Genomic DNA, 20709 nt, shown 5'->3' on the forward strand with positions numbered 1-20709 from the left:
TGATCATGGGAGATCCACATTGGGTGCCCAGGCCATGTAAGAGATCAGGGTCAGACCCTCACATATGAAGGATTGTAGACCATCCATCTGACATTGTGGCACTCATAAACATCCTCTGTGGTGGGGCATCCTCTCTGCCAGGGATGGTAAGCCACTGCCAAGTTCTCTGTGCTGCCTGTTACTAGCCCTACTCTTTCTTTTTTCCATAGGTGGCCTCAGGTGGTTCAGCCCCATTGTACTTGTGGTGCTCTTCATGGGCTGATGCAGAAGCAAATCTCCCATGAAGGGATTCAGGATGGTAGAGAAGCATAATGCCTATCTCTGGCTTCCTCTTTTGAGTGTAGAATCCCTGAGTCCTGGAGGCCTTTCTGTGTATAGTACTCTAAGGGCTTGGGGATGGGGTATTGTGGTCACAGAAAACTGATTCTCTTACCATCCAACCATACTTTTACTAGTCTGTAGTCTGGAGAGGCTTCACAGCCTTACTTGTGCATTCAGGTTTTTTTTAGCCCTCATGAAGGCAATTGTATGTGTGAGTGGTTGTTCAAATTGATGTTTCTTCATGGGTATAATTGTTGGAGAAACCTATTTTGCTGTTTGCTCTGCTTCCTTGAATTTAACATTGCGATCTTTCTAAATATAATGCTCTGTATTAATTGCTTCTCTTAATTTGTCATGAACATTATTCCTTGCTATTAAATTTTCTAATTGTTTCATAATGTAATATGTAGTTTAAAAACATTATAATTTTTCTCAATTTCATAAAGAGGATGATGAGCATTTTTTCATAACTGCATATTCTTTCTATAATGTGTTACAATAGACTTGCACCTCTAAGAATTTCTGTAAAGTATTTGGTTTTACTCTTTTGTTTGTCTGTTTCTTCACATGCTAATTCATTTTGATGATCCTATGCTAGCCTCTTGGGAATTCCTCTCACTTTCAGATTTTCTGAATATAAGAGGCAGTTTTACATGCTATTTAATATCTGTTTTTTTTACATTCAGTGTTCCATATACATATTTGTTTCTGTCGTTGATTAGCTGTGTGACTTTGTGTAGTTGCTTAACCCAGATTTCTCCATCTTAGAATTAGTCCTGAACACAGCAACTTCCACATAGCATTGTTTTGAAGATTAAATAATAAAATTCATGTGTACAATTTGGTCCTCTGTCTGGCCAAGGCATGGTGTTTACAGTGTTTAAAAATTGATGCTTATGTACACTTACCAATCAGAACAGATACCAACTACAAACAATTGGCATCAGCAGAATATTGGCTTTCCTCATGGAGTGAGAGAGAGCTCAGTTAAATGCTAGTTGCTATCATAGTTGTAATAAGTAAAAATAATCATGAGGGTGACAATTAAGATGATTTTTGGCCAAGCAGTTACCAGACTAAGTTAATATTATGTCCCAAATAGGCACAAAGAGCATGAGCCTTTCATATATGAACTTTATTCTGAAATTTTTATATTCCGCTGTAATATTAACATCGAAACGTGGAAGTCTTAGTTACACAGATATATAAACAATCTCATACTCTATATTTAATTCTGTTTAGTTCAAACTTAAATAGACTTTCAGTTAAATCTTGAAGTTTTTCTTACCTAAAGAAGATACACATTTATGCAAATTAATTCAAAAGTACTTTTTTTTTTTTTTTTGAGACAGAGTCTTGCTCTGTTGCCCAGGCTGGAGTGCAGTGGCACGATCTCGGCTCACTGCAACATCTGTCTCCCAGGTTCAAGCGAATTCTCCTGCCTCAGCCTCCCGAGTAGCTAAGATTACAGGCATGCACCACCATGCCCAGCTAATTTTTTTGTATTTTTAGTAGAGACAGGGTTTCACCAAGTTGGCCAGGCTGGTCTCAAACTCCTCACCTCAAGTGATCTGCCCACCTCGGCCTCCCAAAGTGCTGGGATTACAGGCGTGAGCCACCACGCCTGGCTCAAAAGTACTATTTTTATTAATTTTACTATTAGTTTACTTTATTCTGGCTAGAATCTATTGCCACACTATTTTCTATATTGATTGATTCTTTATTATCATGTGTTAATATAATTAAGATGAATTTTAGCATTCTTTATCAAAGTTATAGTATTTAGCCTTGTGTTTATATAACTTAACAGACATACCATTCTTATGAATTTTTAAGGATTATGCTAAAGATTATTCCCTCTTTAGCTATAACTTTTATGTTCCAGTTCATCTTTAACCATGGCATTGTAAAGAGGTTAAGGTAAAATTTCAACACATGATTTATGGTACACACTGTCTTGCACAAAACTTTGAGCTATATGTGTTATTAATTTTTAAACAAAACTTGGAAGATGCTCTTTGGACATTTTTACAATCCAGCTTTTTAAGATGCATTCTTTGTTTTGATAGCTATTATACTTGATATTATGTTAGATATTTGTAATGCTTTTTACTGTTTCCTTTAGCTTGCCAGTGTAATGGACATAGCACTTGCATCAATAATAATGTGTGCGAACAGTGTAAAAATCTCACCACAGGAAAGCAGTGTCAAGATTGTATGCCAGGTTATTATGGAGATCCAACCAATGGTGGACAGTGCACTGGTAAGTTTCTTTTAAGCAAATTTTGGTGTATTTTTACTAAGGAAAAGATAATTAAGAAAGCAGCGCCTGTTGTGGAGAATATATACTACTACAGAAAATTTTTTACTCAGTTTTAGTATGTTTTCTAAAGTAATACATATTAGAAACTGTGAACTATAAAAATTCTGTAATATGCTTGATTCAAAAATGTTCCTTTTTCTTATTTCAAAATGAATGCATGTTTCTTATTGTAATTTCTCAAATACAGATAAATAAAAGAAAAAATACCTACTATCTCACTATTCAAAAATAATCATTGCTGATAGTTTTTTTAATAAGTAATAATTTATTGTTTTGACTTCAGAAATAATAATTAAAAGTTAAATGTGTTTAACTTACATCAGGTAAGATTTTTATTGCACAGGGTGGTAGTATAGAGTAGTATTTAGGAGAGTATGGGTTTGGAACCAAATCTGGGCTGAAATCCCAACTCTGTCACTGTCCAAATGTATGACCTTGGTTCATTAACCTCTCAGTGTCTTATTTTTCCCATATGTAAAATGGAGATGATAATAATTCACTGAGTTGTTGTAAAGGTCAAATGAGATTTTATGTAATATAGGCCTTAGGAATTGAAGCACATAAAAAAGAGCATTATAAATGCTAGCCATAATCATCACATTCTTGTTTACTAAACCCTACTTTCCTCCATCTTCCTCTCTATTCTGCCACTTCTTTCTCCTACTTTGTAAATAATATTTGGCCTTTAAATATAATTTCCTTTTAAAGTAGAATTTAATAGAAATCCTTCATTATCTCTAGATTGGAACTTGTCTTTTAAATTTTTAATCTACCGTCTCTAAATGGAGTTTGCCTACATAGCACCCACAGAAATACGTTTTTGGCTGTGAAGATGTGAGGAATTTGAGGGAGTGGAGCCTGACTCTGGTTAGATAATTTTTTTTTAACACTAGCTGCATATTAGAACCAGCTGGAAAGCTTTAAAAATATGGATGTCTGGGCTACTCTCTAAAACAATTAAATCATTATCTGCGTTGTGGTTGTAGGGTGATTCTTAGGTAATTGTTCTTTTTAAATGTTTCCCAAGTGACTAATATGCACTCAGAGTTGAGACACATGGGGAATGATGAACTGATTCAACATTTGAGTCAACAAAATTGTGCAGCTAATACAGTTGTACCTTGGTATCCATGCGGATTAATTCCAAGACCTTTCCTGTGTACCAACATCTGCAGATGGTGAAGTCCCTTACATAGGGTGTAGTATTTGCATATAACTGATGCATATCCTCCTGTGTACTTCAAATCATCTTTAGTTGTAATTCCTAATACAATGCCTATATTTCACTTCATTCACATGGATTCAAAGTATACTTGGTGCATGGCAAATATAAATTTTACATTTTGGAATTTGGGGGATTTTTTCTGAATATTTTTGATCTGCTGTTGGTTGAGTTCACAGATGTGGAACCCATGGGTAAGGAGGGCCTACTGTAGTATGTTGGGTGACAAATAAAGATAGGTGAATGGAAGTTTTGTGTTATGCAGTGCTCTGATCCATTTGAAACTCTAATACAGATGCATTGGTTCACATTTAACATTTTTTATATCCTAGGCACTGTACTAATAGCTTTATTGTCATTATTTTATATTAGCTTTACAAAACTATATGGTATTACTTTGATCCTCATTTTACATGTGGACACAAATATTTAATACACAAAGAAGTTATCTAAAATACCCAAGATCATATTGCTAGTTCGAGCAAGAAAATGTCTCATTCCTAAACCTTGCTCTTAACTGTTAATGCAGGAGTTATGTTAATATGGACCAGGAAGATCCAGTTGTTCTCACCTAAAAGCCACAGCTTAGTGCTCTGTCCAGTGGATACGTAAGGTGCAGTAATTATGGGCCAAGTGGAATCCACAAAATTTAGGGTCTACATACTAGAGTCATACTGTTTTTTAATTTTATATTTCTAAAAAGACCAAGGTTTTCAAGACAAGCTCTTTCTAAAGTGTTTTAGTACTGAATTTTCCGTGGCCATACATTTTATTGGAGAAAGTGCATGTGTCAGATAGGTTGTGTGTGTTAATGTATTGATCGCATAATTTGAAGAAAAAATATACTATGAGATGTTTTCATTCACATTACAATTTGTGTGTCTCTGTAAACTGTCGTGTATTTAATATAAAATTGTGGTATGTTTTATTTTACTTTTATGAAAATTATTTTAGATATATTTTCCAACATATTTTCATGCCCATATGTAATTAGTTCATTCTGTAATTTACTTTATATATTTCTGTTGGCATTTATATAATGCTTCTAACCATAACTCCAATTCTTGAGAATGACTTTTTAGCAAAGTGAAACACACATAACAGACACTTAACTATGTACAGTGTTGTGCAACTATCTGATTTTTTTTTCTTTTTTTTTTTAGACAGAGTATCGCTGTGTTGCCCAGGCTGGAGTGCAGTGGTGTGATCTCGGCTCACTGCAACCTCTGTGTCCTGAGTTCAAGCAATTCTCCTGCCTCAGCCTCCCAAGTAGCTGGGACTACAGGGGCCCGCCACCACGCCTAGCTAATTTTTATTTTTTTGTATTTTTAATAGAGATGGAGTTTCACTATGTTGGCCAGGCTGGTCTTAAACTCCTGACCTCGTGATCTGTCCGCCTCAGCCTCCCAAAGTGCTGTGGTTACAGGCGTGAGCCACCATGCCTGGGCATTTTTTAAAGTTTTTAATTAAAAAGAATTCAATTTTTAATTTTGTGGGTACATAGTAGGTGTATATATTTATGGGGTACATGAAATATCTTGATACAGGCATGCAATGTGAAATAATCACTTCATGGAAAATAGGGTAACCTTCTGCTCAAGCATTTATCCTTTGTGTTACAAAGAATCTAATTACACTCTTTAAGTTATTTCAAGTTATTTTAAAATGTACAATTAAGTTGCTACTGACTATAGTCACCTTGTTGTGCTATCGAATAGTAGGTCTTCTTCATTCTTCCTATTTTTTTGCACCCCTTAACTATACCCCCTGCCCTCCAGCCCTCTAACTATTGTTTTTGTACCGATTAATCATCCCTACCTTCTCCCCAGCACCCAATTACCCTTCGCAGCCTCTGGTAACCATCCTTTTACTGTCTATGTTCATGAATTCAATTGTTTTGCTTTTTAGATTCCGCAAATAAGTGAGAACAAGCGATGTTTGTCTTTCTGTGCCTGTCTTATTTCACTTAACATAGTGATCTCCAGTTCTATCCATGTTGTTGCAAATGACAGGATCTCATTCTTTTTTATGGATGAATGCCATAAAAAATATATACTACATTTTCTTTATCCATTCATCTGTTAATACAGCAGTCCCCAACATTTTTGGCATCAGGGAGTAGTTCTGGGGAAGACAATTTTTCCACGGATGGGGTGGTGGTGGGGTATAGTTTGTGGATGAAACTATTCTACCTCAGATCATCAGGCATTAGTTAGATTCTCGTAAGGAGTGCGTAGTCTAGATTCCTCACATGTGTAGTTCACAGTAGGGTTTGAGCTCCTATGAGAATCTAATGCCACCACAGATCTGACAGGAGGCAGAGCTCTGGCCTTAATGCTTTTTCACCCGCTGATCACCTTCTGCTGTGCAGCCGGTTCCTAACAGGAAATAGACTGGTACCAGTCCATACCCAAGGGTTGGGGACCCCTGTGTAATGGACACTTAGGTTGCTTCCAAATTTTATCTATTGTAAACATTGTTGCAACATAGGAGCGCAGCTATCTCTTTGATATACCAGTGTCCTGTTTTTAAGGTTTATACCCAGCCATGGAATTGCTGGATCATACGGTTGCTCAATTTTTAGTGTTTTGAGGAACCTTCAAACTTTTCTCCATAGTACTTGTACTAATTTACATTCTCACTAGCTGTGTACAAGGGTTCTGTTTTCTCCACATCCTCACAAACATTTGTTATTGCCTGTCTTTGGCTATAAGCCATTTTAACTGGGGTGATATTACAGTTCTGATTTGCATTTCTCTGATGATCCATGATTTTGAGCACCTTTGCATATGCCTGTTTGTCATTTGTATGTCTTCTTTTGAGAAATATCTCTTCAAATATTTTGCCCACTTTTTGATTGGACTATTAGATTTTTTTCTGTGGCATTGTTTCAGCTCCTTATATATTTGGGTTACTAATCCTTTGTTAGATGGGTAGTTTGCAAATATTCTCTCCCATTCTATGGGTTTTCTCTTCACTTTGTTGATTGTATCCTTTGCTGTGCAGAAGCTGTTTAACTTGTTGTAATCCCATTTGTCCGTTTTTGCTTTAGTTGCCTGTGCTTACAGGGTATTGTCCAAGAAATTTTGGCCCAGACCAATGTCCTGGAGATTTTTCCCCAATGTTTTGTTCTGGTAGTTTCATAGTTTGAGGTCTTAGATTTAAGTCTTTATACCATATGCTTTTTATATATGGCAAGAGATAGACTCTAGTTTCATTCTTCTGCATATGGATCTCCAGTTTTCCCAGCACCATTTATTGAAGAATCTGTCTTTTCCCCAGTATATGTTCTGGTCACCTTTGTCGAAAATGAATTCACTGTAGCTGTGTCAATTTGTTTCTGAGTTCTCTGTTCTGTTCCATTGGACTATGTGTCTGTTTTTATGCCAGTATTATGCTGCGTTGCTTACTGTAGCTCCTTAGTATACCTTGAAGTCAGGTAATGTCATTCCTTCAGTTCTTTTTGCTTTGGATAGCTTTGGCTATTCTGGGTCTTTTGTGGTTCCATATATGTTTTAATTTTTTTTTCTGTTTCTGTGACAAATGTTACTGTTATTTTGAGAGGGATTGCATTGTATCTGTAGACTGCCTTGGGTAATATGGACATTTTAACAATATCGATTCTTCCAATCCATGAATTGATTCTTCCAATGCATTTTTGGTATCCTCTTCAATTTCTTTAATTATTGTTTTATAGTTTTCATTATAGAGATCTTTCACTTCTTTGGTTAATTCCCAGGTATTTAATTTTATGTGTGGCTATTATAAATGGGATTACTTTATTAATTTCTTTTTTATATTGTTCACTATTGGCATATAGAAATGCTACTGATTTTTGTATGTTGATTTTGTATCCTTCAATTTTACTGAATTTATCAGTTCTAAGATTTTTATGGAGTCTTTAGGTTTTTCCAAATATAAGATCATATTATCTGGAAACAAGGATAATTTGGCTTCCTCCTTTCCTGTTTGGATGCCCTTTATATCTTTCTTTTTTCTTATTGCTCTAGCTAGGACGTTCAGGACTGTGTTCAATAACAGTGGTGAAAGTGGGCATCCTTATTGTGTTCCAGATTTTAGAAGAAAGCCTCTCAATTTTCCCCCTTCAGTATGATACTAGCTGTGGGTCTGTCATATATGGCTTTTATTAGGTTATGTTCCTTCAATCCCCAATTTTTTGAGGGTTTTTATCATGAAGGGATCTTGAATTTTATCAAATGCGTTTTCACTGTCAATTGAAATGATTAGATCATTTTTATCCTTCATTCTATTGATATGATGCATCACATGGACTGATTTGCATATGTTGAACCATTCTTGCATTCCAGGGGGATAAATCCCACTTGATTATGAATGATCTTTCTGATGTACTGTTGAATTTTGTTTGCTAGTATTTTGCACCAACATTCACTAGAGATATTGGCCTGTAGTTTTCTTTGTTTGTTTTTGACATGGAGTCTTGCTCTGTCGCCCAGGCTGGAGTGCAGTGGCACGATCTCAGCTCACTGCAACCTCCACCTCCCGGGTTCAAGTGATTCTCCTGCCTCAGCCTCCAAGTAGCTGGGACTGCAGGTACGTGCCAACATGCCCAGTTAATTTTTTGGATTTTTAGTAGAGATGGAGTTTCACCGTGTTAGCCAGGATGGTCTAGATCTCCTGACCTTGGCATCTGACTGCCTTGGCCTCCCAAAGTGCTGGGATTACAGGGGTGAGCCACCACACCCGGCTAGTTTTCTTTCTTTTTTTTTCTTTTCTTTTCTTTTTTTTTTTTTTTTTTTTGGTGTGTGTGTCTTTGTCTGGTTTTAATATCAGGGTAATATTGGCCTTGTAGAATGAGTTTGGAAGTATTTCCTTGTCCTCTATTTTTCAGAATAGTTTGAGTAGGATTGGTATTAGTTCTGCTTTAAATGTTTGGTAGAATTCAGCTGTGAAGCCATCAGACCCCAGGCTTTTCTTTATTGGGAGACTTTTTATTATACCTTCAATAACATTACTTGTTATTGGTCTGTTCAGGTTTTGGATTTCTTCCCAGTTCAATCTCGGTAGGTTGTATCTGTGTAGGAATTTTTTATTTCTTCTAGATGTTCCAGTTTATTGGCATGTAGTTGTTCATAGTAGCCACTAGTAATCCTTTGAATTTTTGCAGTATCCTTTGAAATGTCTCCTTTTCCTTTCTGATTGAATTTTTTTGTGTGTGTCTTCTCTGTTTTTTCTTAGTTTGTCTGGCTAAAGGTTTTTCTATTTTGTTTAACCTTTCAAAAATCAACCTTTTGTTTCATCAGTCTTTTTTTTATTGTTTTCTTCATTTCAATTTTATTATTTCTGCTTTGATCTTTCTTATTTTCTTCTATTAATTTTGGTTTTGGTTTGCTCTTCCTTTTCTAGTTCTTTAGGATGCCTCATTAGATTATTTGAAGCTTTTCCTCTTTTTTTGATGTAGGCACTTATAGCTAGACACTTCCCTCTTAGTATTGCTTTGCTGTATCCCATAGGTTTTAGTATGTTGTGTTTCTATTATCATGTTTCAAGAAAATTTTCAGTTTCCTTCTTAGTTTCTTCATTGACCCTCTGGTCATTCAGGAGCATATTGGTTAATTTCCATGTATTTGTAAATTCCTCTTGTTATTAATTTCTAGTTTTATTCCATTGTGGTCAGAGATGATGCTTTATATTATTTCAGTTTTTTAAAATGTTTTACAACTTGCTTTGTGACCTAACATATGGTCTATACTTGAGAGTGATCCATGTGGTGAGGAAAATAATGTGTATTCTGCAGCTGTTGGATGAAATTTTCTGTAAATATCTGATAGATCCATTTGGTCTATAGTGCAGATTAAGTCCCATGTTTCTTTGTTGATTTTCTTCAAAGAAAGATCTGTTCATAGCTGAAAGTGCAGTGTTGAAATCTCCAGCTATTACTTTATTGGGGCCTATCTCTCTCTTTACCTCTAATAATAATATTTGCTTTATATATCTGGATGCTTCATTGTTGGGTGTATACATATGTTTAAAACTGTTATATCTTCTTGCTGAATTGACCGCTTTATCATTATAGAGTGACCTTCTTTGTCTATTCTTTTGTTTTTCGTCTTGAAATCTATTTTGTTTGATGTAAGTATAGCTACTCCTATTCTTTTTTGGTTTCCATTTGCATGGAATATCTTTTTCCATTCCTTTATCATAGGCTACATGTGTCTTTATTTGTAAAATATGTTTATTGTAGGCAACAGATTATTGAGTATTTTTTTTTCCATCCATTCAGCCACTCTCTTGATTGAAGAGTTTAGTCTATTTACATTGAAAGCTGTTATTGATAAGTAAGGACTTACTTCTGCCATTTTATTATTTGTTTTCTGGTTGTTTTGTGTTCTTCTCTTCTTTCTTTCTGTCTTGCTTTACTGAAGGTGATATGATTTAGTTTCTTGGTTTTTATTTCTTGTGTATCTTGTTTTTTTGTTTTGAGGTTACCACGAGACTTGTAAATAGTACATTATAACCCATTATTTAAGCTGATAACAACTTGACACTTTTTGTGGTCCTCTTTTCCTTCTTTCTTTCCCTCCTGTCTTCCTTTAGTGAAGGTCATTTTTTTTCCTGGTGATATGATATAGTTTTTTAGTTTTTATTTTTTGTGTATCCATTGTATGTTTTTTGGTTTGAGGTTACCATGAATCTTGCAAAAACTACCTTATAGCCCATTATTTTAACCTAATAACAACTTGACACTGTTTGCATAAACAAATAAACAAGCAAAATGAAAACTAATAAAAACTCTATACCTTAACCTCATCCATCTGCTTTTCAACTTGTTGTTGTTTGTATTTATATCTTATTTTACTGTCAACATCTTGAAAAGTTGTTATTATTTTTGAGTGGTTCATTGTTTAGTCTTTCTATGTAGGATAAGAGTATTTTACTCACCACAGTTACAGTGTTATAATATTCTGTGTTTTTATGTGTACTCACTGTTACCAGTGAGTTTTGTGTTTTCAGGTGATTACTTATTGCTGATTAATGTCATTTTTTTTTCTGTTTGTAGTACTCCCTTTAGCATTTCTTTTAGGACAGGTCTGGTGCTGATGAAATCACTCAGCTTTTGTTTGTCTGAGAAAGTCTTTATTTCTCCTTCATGTTTGTAGGATATATATACACTTCAAATATATACATTTTAGGATATATATACATTTCAAATGTAAAAGTTGTTTTCCTTCAGCACTTTAAATATGTCATGCCACTGTCTCCCGGCCCGTAAGGTTTCCACTGAACAGTCTGCCGCCAGATGTATTGGAGCTCCATTGTATGTGATTTGTTGCTTTTCCCTTGCTGCTTTTAGGATCCTTTCTTTATTCTTGATCTTTGGGAGTTTGATTGATTACTAAATGCCTTGATGTAGTCTTCTTTGGGTTTAATTCTGTTTGGTGTTCTATAACCTTGTACTTTGATATTGATATATTTCTCTAGTTTGAGAAGTTTCGTGTTGTTACCCCTTTGAATAAACTTTCTACCCTTATCTGTTTCACTTCTTCCTTTTTAAGGCCACGAACTCTTAGATTTTCACTTTTGTAGCTATTCTCTAAATTCTGTAGATGTGCTTCATTGTTTTTAATCTTCTTCTTTTGTCTTTTCTGACAGCGTATTTTCAAATAGCCTGTCTTTAAGCTCACTAATTTTTTCTTCTGCTTGATTAATTCTGCTATTAAAAGACTGATGCATTCTTCCATATGCGAATTACATCTTTCAGCTACAGAATTTCTCCTTGATACCTTTTAATTATTTCAGTCTCTTTGTTACATTCATCTAATAGAATTCTCAATTTCTTCTTTTTGTTATCTTGCATTTCTTTGAGTTTCGTGAACACAGGTATTTTAAATTCTCTGTTTGAAAGGTCACATATCTCTGTTTCTCCAGGATTGGTCCCTGGTGGCTTATCTATTTCATTTGATGAGGTCGTGTTTTCCTGGATGGTGTTGATGCTAATAGATGTTCTTCATTATCTGGGCATTGATCAGTTAGGTATTTATTGTAGCCCCCACTGTCTGGGCTTGTTGGTACCTGTCCTCCTTGGGAAGACTTTCTAGATGTTTGAAAGGACTTGGGACTTGGATGTTATGGTATTAGTTGTATCTGCTATAGAGGGGACCCTAAGCCCAGTAACACTTTACTTACAAACTCATAGAGGGACTGCCTTGATGGTCTTGGACAAAGTCTGGGAGAATTCTGGATTACCAGGCAGAGACTATTGTTCTCTTACCTTATTTTCTCCCAAACAAACAGAATTTCTCTCTCTGTTCTGGGCCACTTAAAGCTGGGGGTGGACTGACAAAAGTACCACCGTGGCCATCACCAGTATGACTGTGCTGGTCAAACATGAAGCCAGCACAACATTGGATCTTGCCTACAGCCTGCTGTATGCACTCACTGGTTACTGCCTGTGTTCGCCTAAAGTCCTGGGGCTCTACAATCAGCAGGTGGCAAAGCCAGCTAGGCCTGTGTTCTTCCCTTCTGGATGACGAGTTCCCTCAGGCCCCTGGTGGGTCCAGAGGTGCTATACAGGAGTTAGGGACTAGAGTTAAAAACCTTAGAAGTCTACTTAGTGTTCTATTGTACTTTGGCTGAGCTGGCACTCAAAACACAATATGCAGTCCTTCCCACTCTTCCCTCCCTTTTCCAAAGGCAGAAGAGCCTCACCTCATAGCCACTGCCATCAAAGGCCATGGGGAGTACTGCCAGACTACAGCTGATGATCCCTTAAGGCCTAAGGGCTCTTAAGTAAGCTTATGGTGAATGCTGCCTGGCCTGGGACTCACCCTTTAGGGGAGTGGGCTCCCCTCTGGCCTAGGGTAGGTTCAGAAATGCCATCCAAGAGTCAAGTCCTAAAATTGGGGATCCCAAGACCCCACTTGGTGCTCCATCCACCTGTGACTGTGTTAGTTCCTAAGGTGCAAGACAAAGTACCATTTACTTTTCCCTGTGCTTTTCTCTAACATAAGAGTTTTGCCCTTTAGCCACCGCAGCTGGTAATGTGCTGTGTTTCACGTGAAGCCAGCAAGTCTCAGAGGCTCACCTAAGACCCTCAACATAGAACGTGGGAATTGCTGCTGGTTATTCAGGACCCAAGTACTCTTCAGTTAACCAGGTGATGAATGCTTCCAGGACTGGGTCCTTTCCTTCAAGTCAGTGGGTTCCTTTCTGGCCCAGTATGTGTCTAGAAATGTCATCTGGAAGCTAAGACCTGGAAGGAGGGCCTCATCATTCTGACTGGTGCCAAGACAAAGTCCTCTCCACTTTTCCCACACCTCTTCTCAGGTGGAAGTTAGGGGTCTCTTTTGGAACCACGATTTGTGCAGTCTGGGGTTAGAGGAGAGGCAATGCCAGTACTCCCTTATTCACCCCCTCTGCTGTCCCAGCAGGTCCTGTGCCCTCCAGTTCACCGTTTCTGGGCCCAGTTCAGCACTAGGACTTGCCTAAGAGTTGTAGTCCTTATGGCCCAGACTGCCTTTCAACTTCATTTAAAGACTCAGAGCATTTTAGCCCTTGGTGGTGAGGTCAGTGGGAACTGAAGTTCAGACTGCTAGGACTGGCGATTTTCCTTTGTCTAGTGTTGGTTTATATGTGCCTTCTGTAGGCGGGTGTCCCCTGAGTTTTGTTCAGTTCTCCTTTCTACTATAACAGGACAGCAGTGAGTTCAGTCCCTCATGATTATTGTTTTCTCCCTCCTTTAGTGCTAGAGATACTTTCCTCACCATATGCTGCCACTGCAGGGAGGTGGGAGAGGGCTGATGTTGGCAATTGGAGAATTTTTAAGAAATCACTTCAGTGCCTCTTTCACTGATAGAAGTTAACACCAGGTACTATGAGGGCTCACCTGATTTTTGGTTTTATGAAGGTGTTTTTTCTGTTTAGATAGTTGTTAAATTGATGTCCCTGTTGGAGGGGACGATTGATGGAACCTTCTATTCTGCTATCTTGCTCTGTGTCTCTATCACCTTTATCTATTTCTTAAGCATTTTTTATCATCCCAAAAGGAAACTCCGTACTCATGAAGGAGTCACCCCAGCCCCTGGCAACCACTGCTCTGCTATCTGTCTTTACAAATTTACTTATATTCTAGATATTTCATATAAATGGAATCACAGTATGTAACATCTTGGGACTTCCTTCTTTCACTAAATGTTATGTTTTTGGTGTTCATTCTCATTGTAGCAAGTACCAGTACTTAATACCTTTTTACAGCTAAATAATACTGTGGTTTTGATTTCCATTTCCTTGATGATTAAATATTGAATATCTTTTGATGTGCTTGCTGGCCATTGTATCTTAGTTTGGAGAAATACTTATTCAAGTACTTTACCTGTTTAAAGAAACTTTGTTTTCTTAAATTTTGGAAAAATATGCATAATATAAAGTTTACCATTTTAACCATTTTTAAGTATACAGTTTAGTGGCATTATAAGGACATGTGCATTGTTTTGCCACCATCATTTTCATTCCTCTTTAAAACTTTTTAATCTTGTAAATCTGAAACTCTATACCCATTAAAAAATAGCTACCCACTCCCCCACCTCCTTCCAGACCCTAAGAACTGCCATTCTACTTTCTGTTTCTGTGAATTTGATGGCTATAGATACCTCATGTTAAGTGGAATTATGCAGTTTTTGTCTTTTGGTGACTGGCTTATTTCTCTTAGCATAAGCCTTCATGGTTCATTCGTATGATAGCATGTATCAGACTGTCTTTCCTTTCTAAGGTTGAATAATGTTTCATTATGTATTAGTACATTCACAATGTTGTACAACTGTCACCTTTATCTAGTTCTTACACACATCATATTTTGTCTATCTATTTATTCATTGATGGACACTTGAGTTGCTTCCACCTTTTGGCTGTTGTAAATAATGCTGCTAAGAATATAGCTTACAAATATCTTTGTGAGTATTTGTGTCTTTTCATATGCTTTTTAGCCATTTCTTTATCTTCCTTGGAGAAATGTCTATTCAAATCTTTTACTCATTTTTTAATTGGGCTTTTTTTGCTGTTGAATATAAAAAGTTCTATATATCTTCTAGATATGAGGCTCGCATGAGATATATGATTTGTATTTTCCACCATTCTGTAGGTTGTGTTCACTTTTTTGATGGTATCCTTTAAAACGCAAAAGTTTCAATTTTGATAGTTTATCTATTTTTTTATTTTGTTGCTTATATTTTTGGTGTCATATCTACAAATCCATTGCCATATGTAACATCACAATGATTATTTTTTTGCCAACATAGGTAAAAGTAATATATGAATGGCTCTATTAGCTCCAAAATGTTTTAAATTATTATGGTAAGTTTTACTATTCTAACAGGCAGAGTGCTTTTAGGAATATGTTCCCCTTTAAGGATAATACTTCTCTGCTAGGTTGAAGACAAGTTTAGTTATTTCACATTAATTTTTGTTACTGACATGATACATTTGACAAGCCAAAGTAAAGGCAATGAAAAATTAAATAGAGTGAATAATAGATGCCTGTTGTATTCACTGTTATACTTTCTCCGGTAGTTTATGAAATTTTTAAATAATTCTTTAAGAGTTTCTGTGTTTCTTAAAGTTGGCAGGAAATATTTTGCTGTCTATGACTTTTATATGGTGATGTGATGGGTAAAAGTCATTTTTATTTTTTGGGGCCACATTAGCTACCTAATAATAAACAATAAGTCACATCTGATGAATTATTTTAATGTAGTAATGTCTAAAATCAATTTATAAAGCATGGAAAGTAAACATTTATTACTATTCTTTCATTTTTAGTTTACTTTATTGGGAAAAGCTCATTTTTAAAACTAGTAAATATACTTATTAAAATTCAAAGTGCATGCCGATATTAAGGGAAAGTAGGAAATAAATTTATATTTGACTGGCAAAGCTTTAAATATACTGCAGCATATATATTATTTTAAAAATCCAACCTAATAAAGCCAATCTAACATTATTGTCAATTATTATTATATTATGGTTAGTCAGTTATTATAATTTACTCTTAAAATGTTTATTAAAATTTTATTTATAATGTTCAGGAATATTCTCTGATTAAAAACTTGCTTTGGAGATATGTATAAAAAATATGTGTGTGTATATGTATACTGTATATATATGTATATGTAATCTTTGTGGCTATGGAAAAATATAACAATGTTAAATGCTTGGGCTTTGGAATCATACCACTTGAGTCTACATGCTGGCAATGCCACTGTCACCTTGGATAAATTATTTAACTTTTAACTTAATTTTATTTTTTGAGATGCAGTCTTGCTCTGTTGTCCAGGCTGGAGTGCAGTGGTATGATCTCAGTTCACTACAACCCCAGCCTCCCGGGTTCAAGGGATTCTCCTGCCTCAGCCTTCCTAGTAGCTGGGACGACAGGCACGCGCCACTGCACCCAGCTAATTTTTGTATTTTTAGTAGAGACGGGGTTTCACATGTTGGCCAGGCTGGTCTCAGACTCCTGACCTCAGGTGATCCACCTGCCTTGACCTCCCAAAGTGCTGGAATTACAGGCATGAGGCACCGCGCCTGGCCTATTTAACTTTTTAGTGTCTTAGTTTTCTCATCTGCAAAATGCAGCTAATTTAATTTATGGTGTAATGGTAAGTCGTAAATGTGGTACTTTATATGTTGTATAATATATGTTCCTGGCAAATGTTAACTCCCTAATCCTAGCTATTATTGTGATATTACTATTACTATTCATAACATCAATAAGTTTAGTATTTTGATAAAAATATATGATTCAAACTTTTATGGCAGTATTATTTTTGTCATATTATTTCCAATCTGACTTATAAACTGTAGTAAAAGAAACTAAATTAATATTTAGTTGAATAGAAGAATGGCTCAGTACATTACACATTATGTTATTTGCAATGAAGGAATATCCTTGAACTCCATAAATACTTATTGAATACCTAATAAATGCAAGGAACAATGTTAGGACTTAAATTTATATACACTGTGTGGGTGCTATTATAGTGTTATGAAGAAATTGAGTGATAGAATTAGTGACAAAGAGATGAATTCTCATTGAAGAATCTGGTCTTGGAAGGTCTTTCATTTCTTCACTTTAAAAAAATAATTGGATATATAATAGTTGTACATATTTAAGGGGTACATGTAATATTTTAATACAAATAGATAATGTGTAATCATCAAATCTGGGTAACTGAAATATCCATCACCTCAAACATTTATCATTTCTTTGTGTTGTGAATGCTCCAAGTCTACTCTTCTGGATATTTTGAAATATACAATAAATTATTTTAAACTATAGTCACTTTATAATGCTGTGGAACACTAGATCTTGTTCTTTCTTTCTAACTGTATTTTTATACCCATTAACCATTTCTGTTTATCCTCATCTCCTCACTAGTGTTCACAGCCTCTAGTAACCACCATTTCATTCACTACCTCCAGGAGATCAATTGTTTTAGCTCCCACATATGAATGAGAACATGAGACATTTGTCTTTTGTACCTGGCTTATTTCACTTAACATAATGTTCTCTAGTTCCATCAATGTCATTGCAAATGACAGGACTTCATTCTTTTTAATGGTGGAATAATGTTCCTTTTGTGTATATATACCACATTTTCTTTCATTGTTCATCTGTTGATGGACGCCTACGTGGATTCCAAATGTTGCCTATTGCAAATAATGCTGCAATAAACATGGATATGCAGATATTTCTTTGATATACTGATTTTCCTTCTTTTGGATATAACCAGTAGTAGAATTTCTGGATCATACGTAGTTCTGTTTGTAGTGTTTTGAGGAACTTCCATAAACCTCCATACTGTTTTCCATAGTGGTTGTACTAATTTACATCCTGACCAACAGTGTGTGAGAGCACACCCCTTTTTCTGCATCCTCACCAGCATTTGTTATATTCTGTCTTTTGGATAAAAGCCATTTTAACTGTGGTGAGGTGGTTTGCATTTCCCTTATTATTACTGATGTTGAACATTTTTTCATAAACCTGTTGGCCATTTATAAGTCTTCTTTTGAGAAATGTCTCTTCAGGTCTTTAGCCCAATTTTTAATTGTATTATTATTATTATTTTGCTATTGAGTTGTTTGAGCTCGTTATGTGTTCTGGTTATTAATCCCTTGTCATATGAGTTATTTGCAAATACTTTCTCCCCATTCTGTAGGTTTTCTCTTTACTTTGTTGATTGTTAGCTTTGCAGAAGCATTTAAGCTTGATGTGATTTCATTTTTTCAATATTACTTTGGTTACGTGTGATTTAGAGGTCTTACTCGAAATCTTTGCCCAGACCAACGTTCTGTAGAATTTCCTCAATGTTGGCTGGGCGCAATGGCTCACGCCTGTAATCCCAGCACTTTGGGAGGCCGAGGTGGGCAGATCATGAGGTCAAGAGATTGAGACCATCCTGGCCAACATGGTGAAACCCTGTCTCTACTAAAAATACAAAAATTAGCTGGGTGTGGTGGTGTGCACCTGCAGTCCCAGCTACTTGGGAGGCTGAGGCAGGAGAATCACTTGAACCCGGGAGGCGGAGGTTGCATTGAGCCAAGATTGCGCCACTGCACTCCAGCCTGGTGACAGAGCAAGACTCTGTCTCAAAAAAAAAAAAAAAAAAAAAAAGAATTTCCTCAATGTTTTCTTCTAGTGGTTTCAAAGTTTCAGGTCTTACATTTAAGTTTTAAATCTATTTTGTTTTAATTAATATATATCTTGAGAGTTAGGGGGTCTAGTTCCATTCTTCTGTATATACAGGATATAATTTTCTGAGCACCATTTATTGAGAGACTATTCTTGCCCCAGTGTATGTTCTTGGCACCTTCTTTGAAAATGAGTTGTTTATAAGTGTGTGGGTTTATTTCTGGCCTCTCTATTCTATTGGACTATTTGTCTGTCTTTATGCCAGTATCATGCTGTTTTGTTTGCTGTATAGCTGTATACCATAATTCGAAGTCAGGTAATATGCTGCCTCTAGCTTCGTTCTTTTTGGTCAAGATTGCTTTGGCTATTCTAAGCCTTTTATGGTTCAGTATGAATTTTAGGATTTTTTTTTCCATTTCTGAGAAGAATGTCATTGGTATTTTGATAAGGAGTGCATTTAATCTGTAGATACCTTTGGGTTGTATGGATATTTTGACAATATTTGTTCTTCCAATTTATGAACATGATATATATTTTCTTTTTTGTGTCCTTTTCAATTTCTTTCATCAGTGTTTTATAGTTTTAATTATACAGAGCTTTTACTACTTTGATTCCATTTATTTTATTTGTAGCTATTTTAAATGGGATTACTTTTTGGTTTTTCAGATTGTTCTCTGTTGCCATACAGAAATGCTACTGAATTTATATGTCAATTTTGTATCCTGCAGCTCTACTGAATTTATTTATTAGTTCTAATAGGTTTTTGGTGGAGTCTTTAGGTTTTTTGAAGTATAAGATCATATCATCTGTAAACAAGGATAATTTTACTTCCTCCTTTCCTGTTTGGATGCTCTTTATTTCTTTCTTTTCCCTAATTACTCTGGGTGGGACTTCCAGTACTATGTCTAATAAAAGTGGTGAAAGTGGGCATCTTTGTTGTATTCCAGATCTTAGAGGAAAGGCTTTCAGTGTTTCCCTAGTCAGTATGATGCCAGTGGTGGGATTGTTTTATATGACCTTTATTGTTTTGAGTTGTATTTCTGGTATCCCTAGTTTTTTGAGAGTTTTTTTTAAATCATTAAGGGACGTTGAATTTCATTGAATGCTTTTTCAACCATTGAAATAATTTTTGACCTTTATTTTGTTATATGTTATAGCAAATATGCTATATTTTGTTAAATGCGCTATGATGTATCACATTTATCGATTTGTATGTTGAACTATCTTGCACCCCTGAGATGAATCTTACTTCATTATGATGAATGATCTTTTTAATATGTTGTTGAAATCAGTTTGTTGAATATTGTTACAGATTTTTGCATCTTGTTCATGAGTGATATTGGCCTGTAGTTTTCTTTTCTTGTTTTTTGTTTTGTTTTGTTTTTGTTTTTTTGTTTTTAATTGTGTCTTTGTCTAGTTTTGGTATCAGGATAATGCTGGCCAGTAGGATGAATTTGAGAGTGTTCTCTCATCCTTGACTTTGTAGAATATAATAAGTAGAATTTGTTAGTTCTTCTGTAAATGATTTGTAGAATTCAGCAGTGAAACTATCTGATATTGGGCTTTTCTTTGATGGGAGTCTTTATTATTGTTTCTGTTTCATAACTTGCTATTGGTCTGTTTAGTTTTTCTGTTTCTTCATGGTTCAATTTTGGTAGTTTGTATGTATTTAGGAATTTATACTTGTCTCCCAGGCTTTACAATTTATTGGGATATAGTTGCTTATCATAGTCTCTAATGATTCTTTGAATTCCTGTGGTATCAATTGTAGTGTCTTTTTTTCATTTCTTAATTATGTTCATCTTCTCACTTTTTTCTTAGTGTAGCTAAAAGTTTATAAATTTTAGTTATTTTTTCCCAAATAACTTCTCCTTTTGTTGATCTTTTATATATATTTTTTAGTCTATAACTTATTCATTTGTGCTCTAGTCTTTATTAGTTCTTCTCTTCTAAGTTTGGGTTTAGTTTGTTCTGCTTTTTTATTTTCTAAGATGCACTATTAAGTGTTTTTATTTGAAATCTTTTTTGATGTAGGCAATATTGTTTTTGTGGTGTCCCATAGGTTTTGGTATGTTGTGATTCTATTTTTATTTGTTTCAAGCCATTTTAAAGCTTTATTCTTAATTTCTTAATTGAAATTTAATGTTTTAATTCCTTCAGCAGCGTATTGTTTCATTTCCA

At 35.3% G+C, this 20709-nt stretch overlaps 1 protein-coding gene across 4 annotated transcripts in view; it reads left to right on the plus strand.

Moving 5' to 3' along the window:
* ATRNL1 (attractin like 1) overlaps nt 1-20709 on the plus strand; it is an 853221-nt gene that overhangs the window by 241110 nt on the left and 591402 nt on the right. For 3 of the 4 annotated variants that reach the window (XM_055353888.2, XM_055353889.2, XM_019035498.4), the window contains one exon: nt 2447-2584. The exons of the other annotated variant lie outside the window; for it this stretch is intronic. In XM_055353888.2, coding sequence (XP_055209863.1) covers nt 2447-2584 — 138 coding nt within the window. The remainder of the gene's footprint in view (nt 1-2446; nt 2585-20709) is intronic. 4 annotated transcript variants of the gene reach the window in all.

Source organism: Gorilla gorilla, chromosome 8 (genome assembly GCF_029281585.2).
Source record: "Gorilla gorilla gorilla isolate KB3781 chromosome 8, NHGRI_mGorGor1-v2.1_pri, whole genome shotgun sequence".
NCBI lineage: Eukaryota > Metazoa > Chordata > Mammalia > Primates > Hominidae > Gorilla > Gorilla gorilla.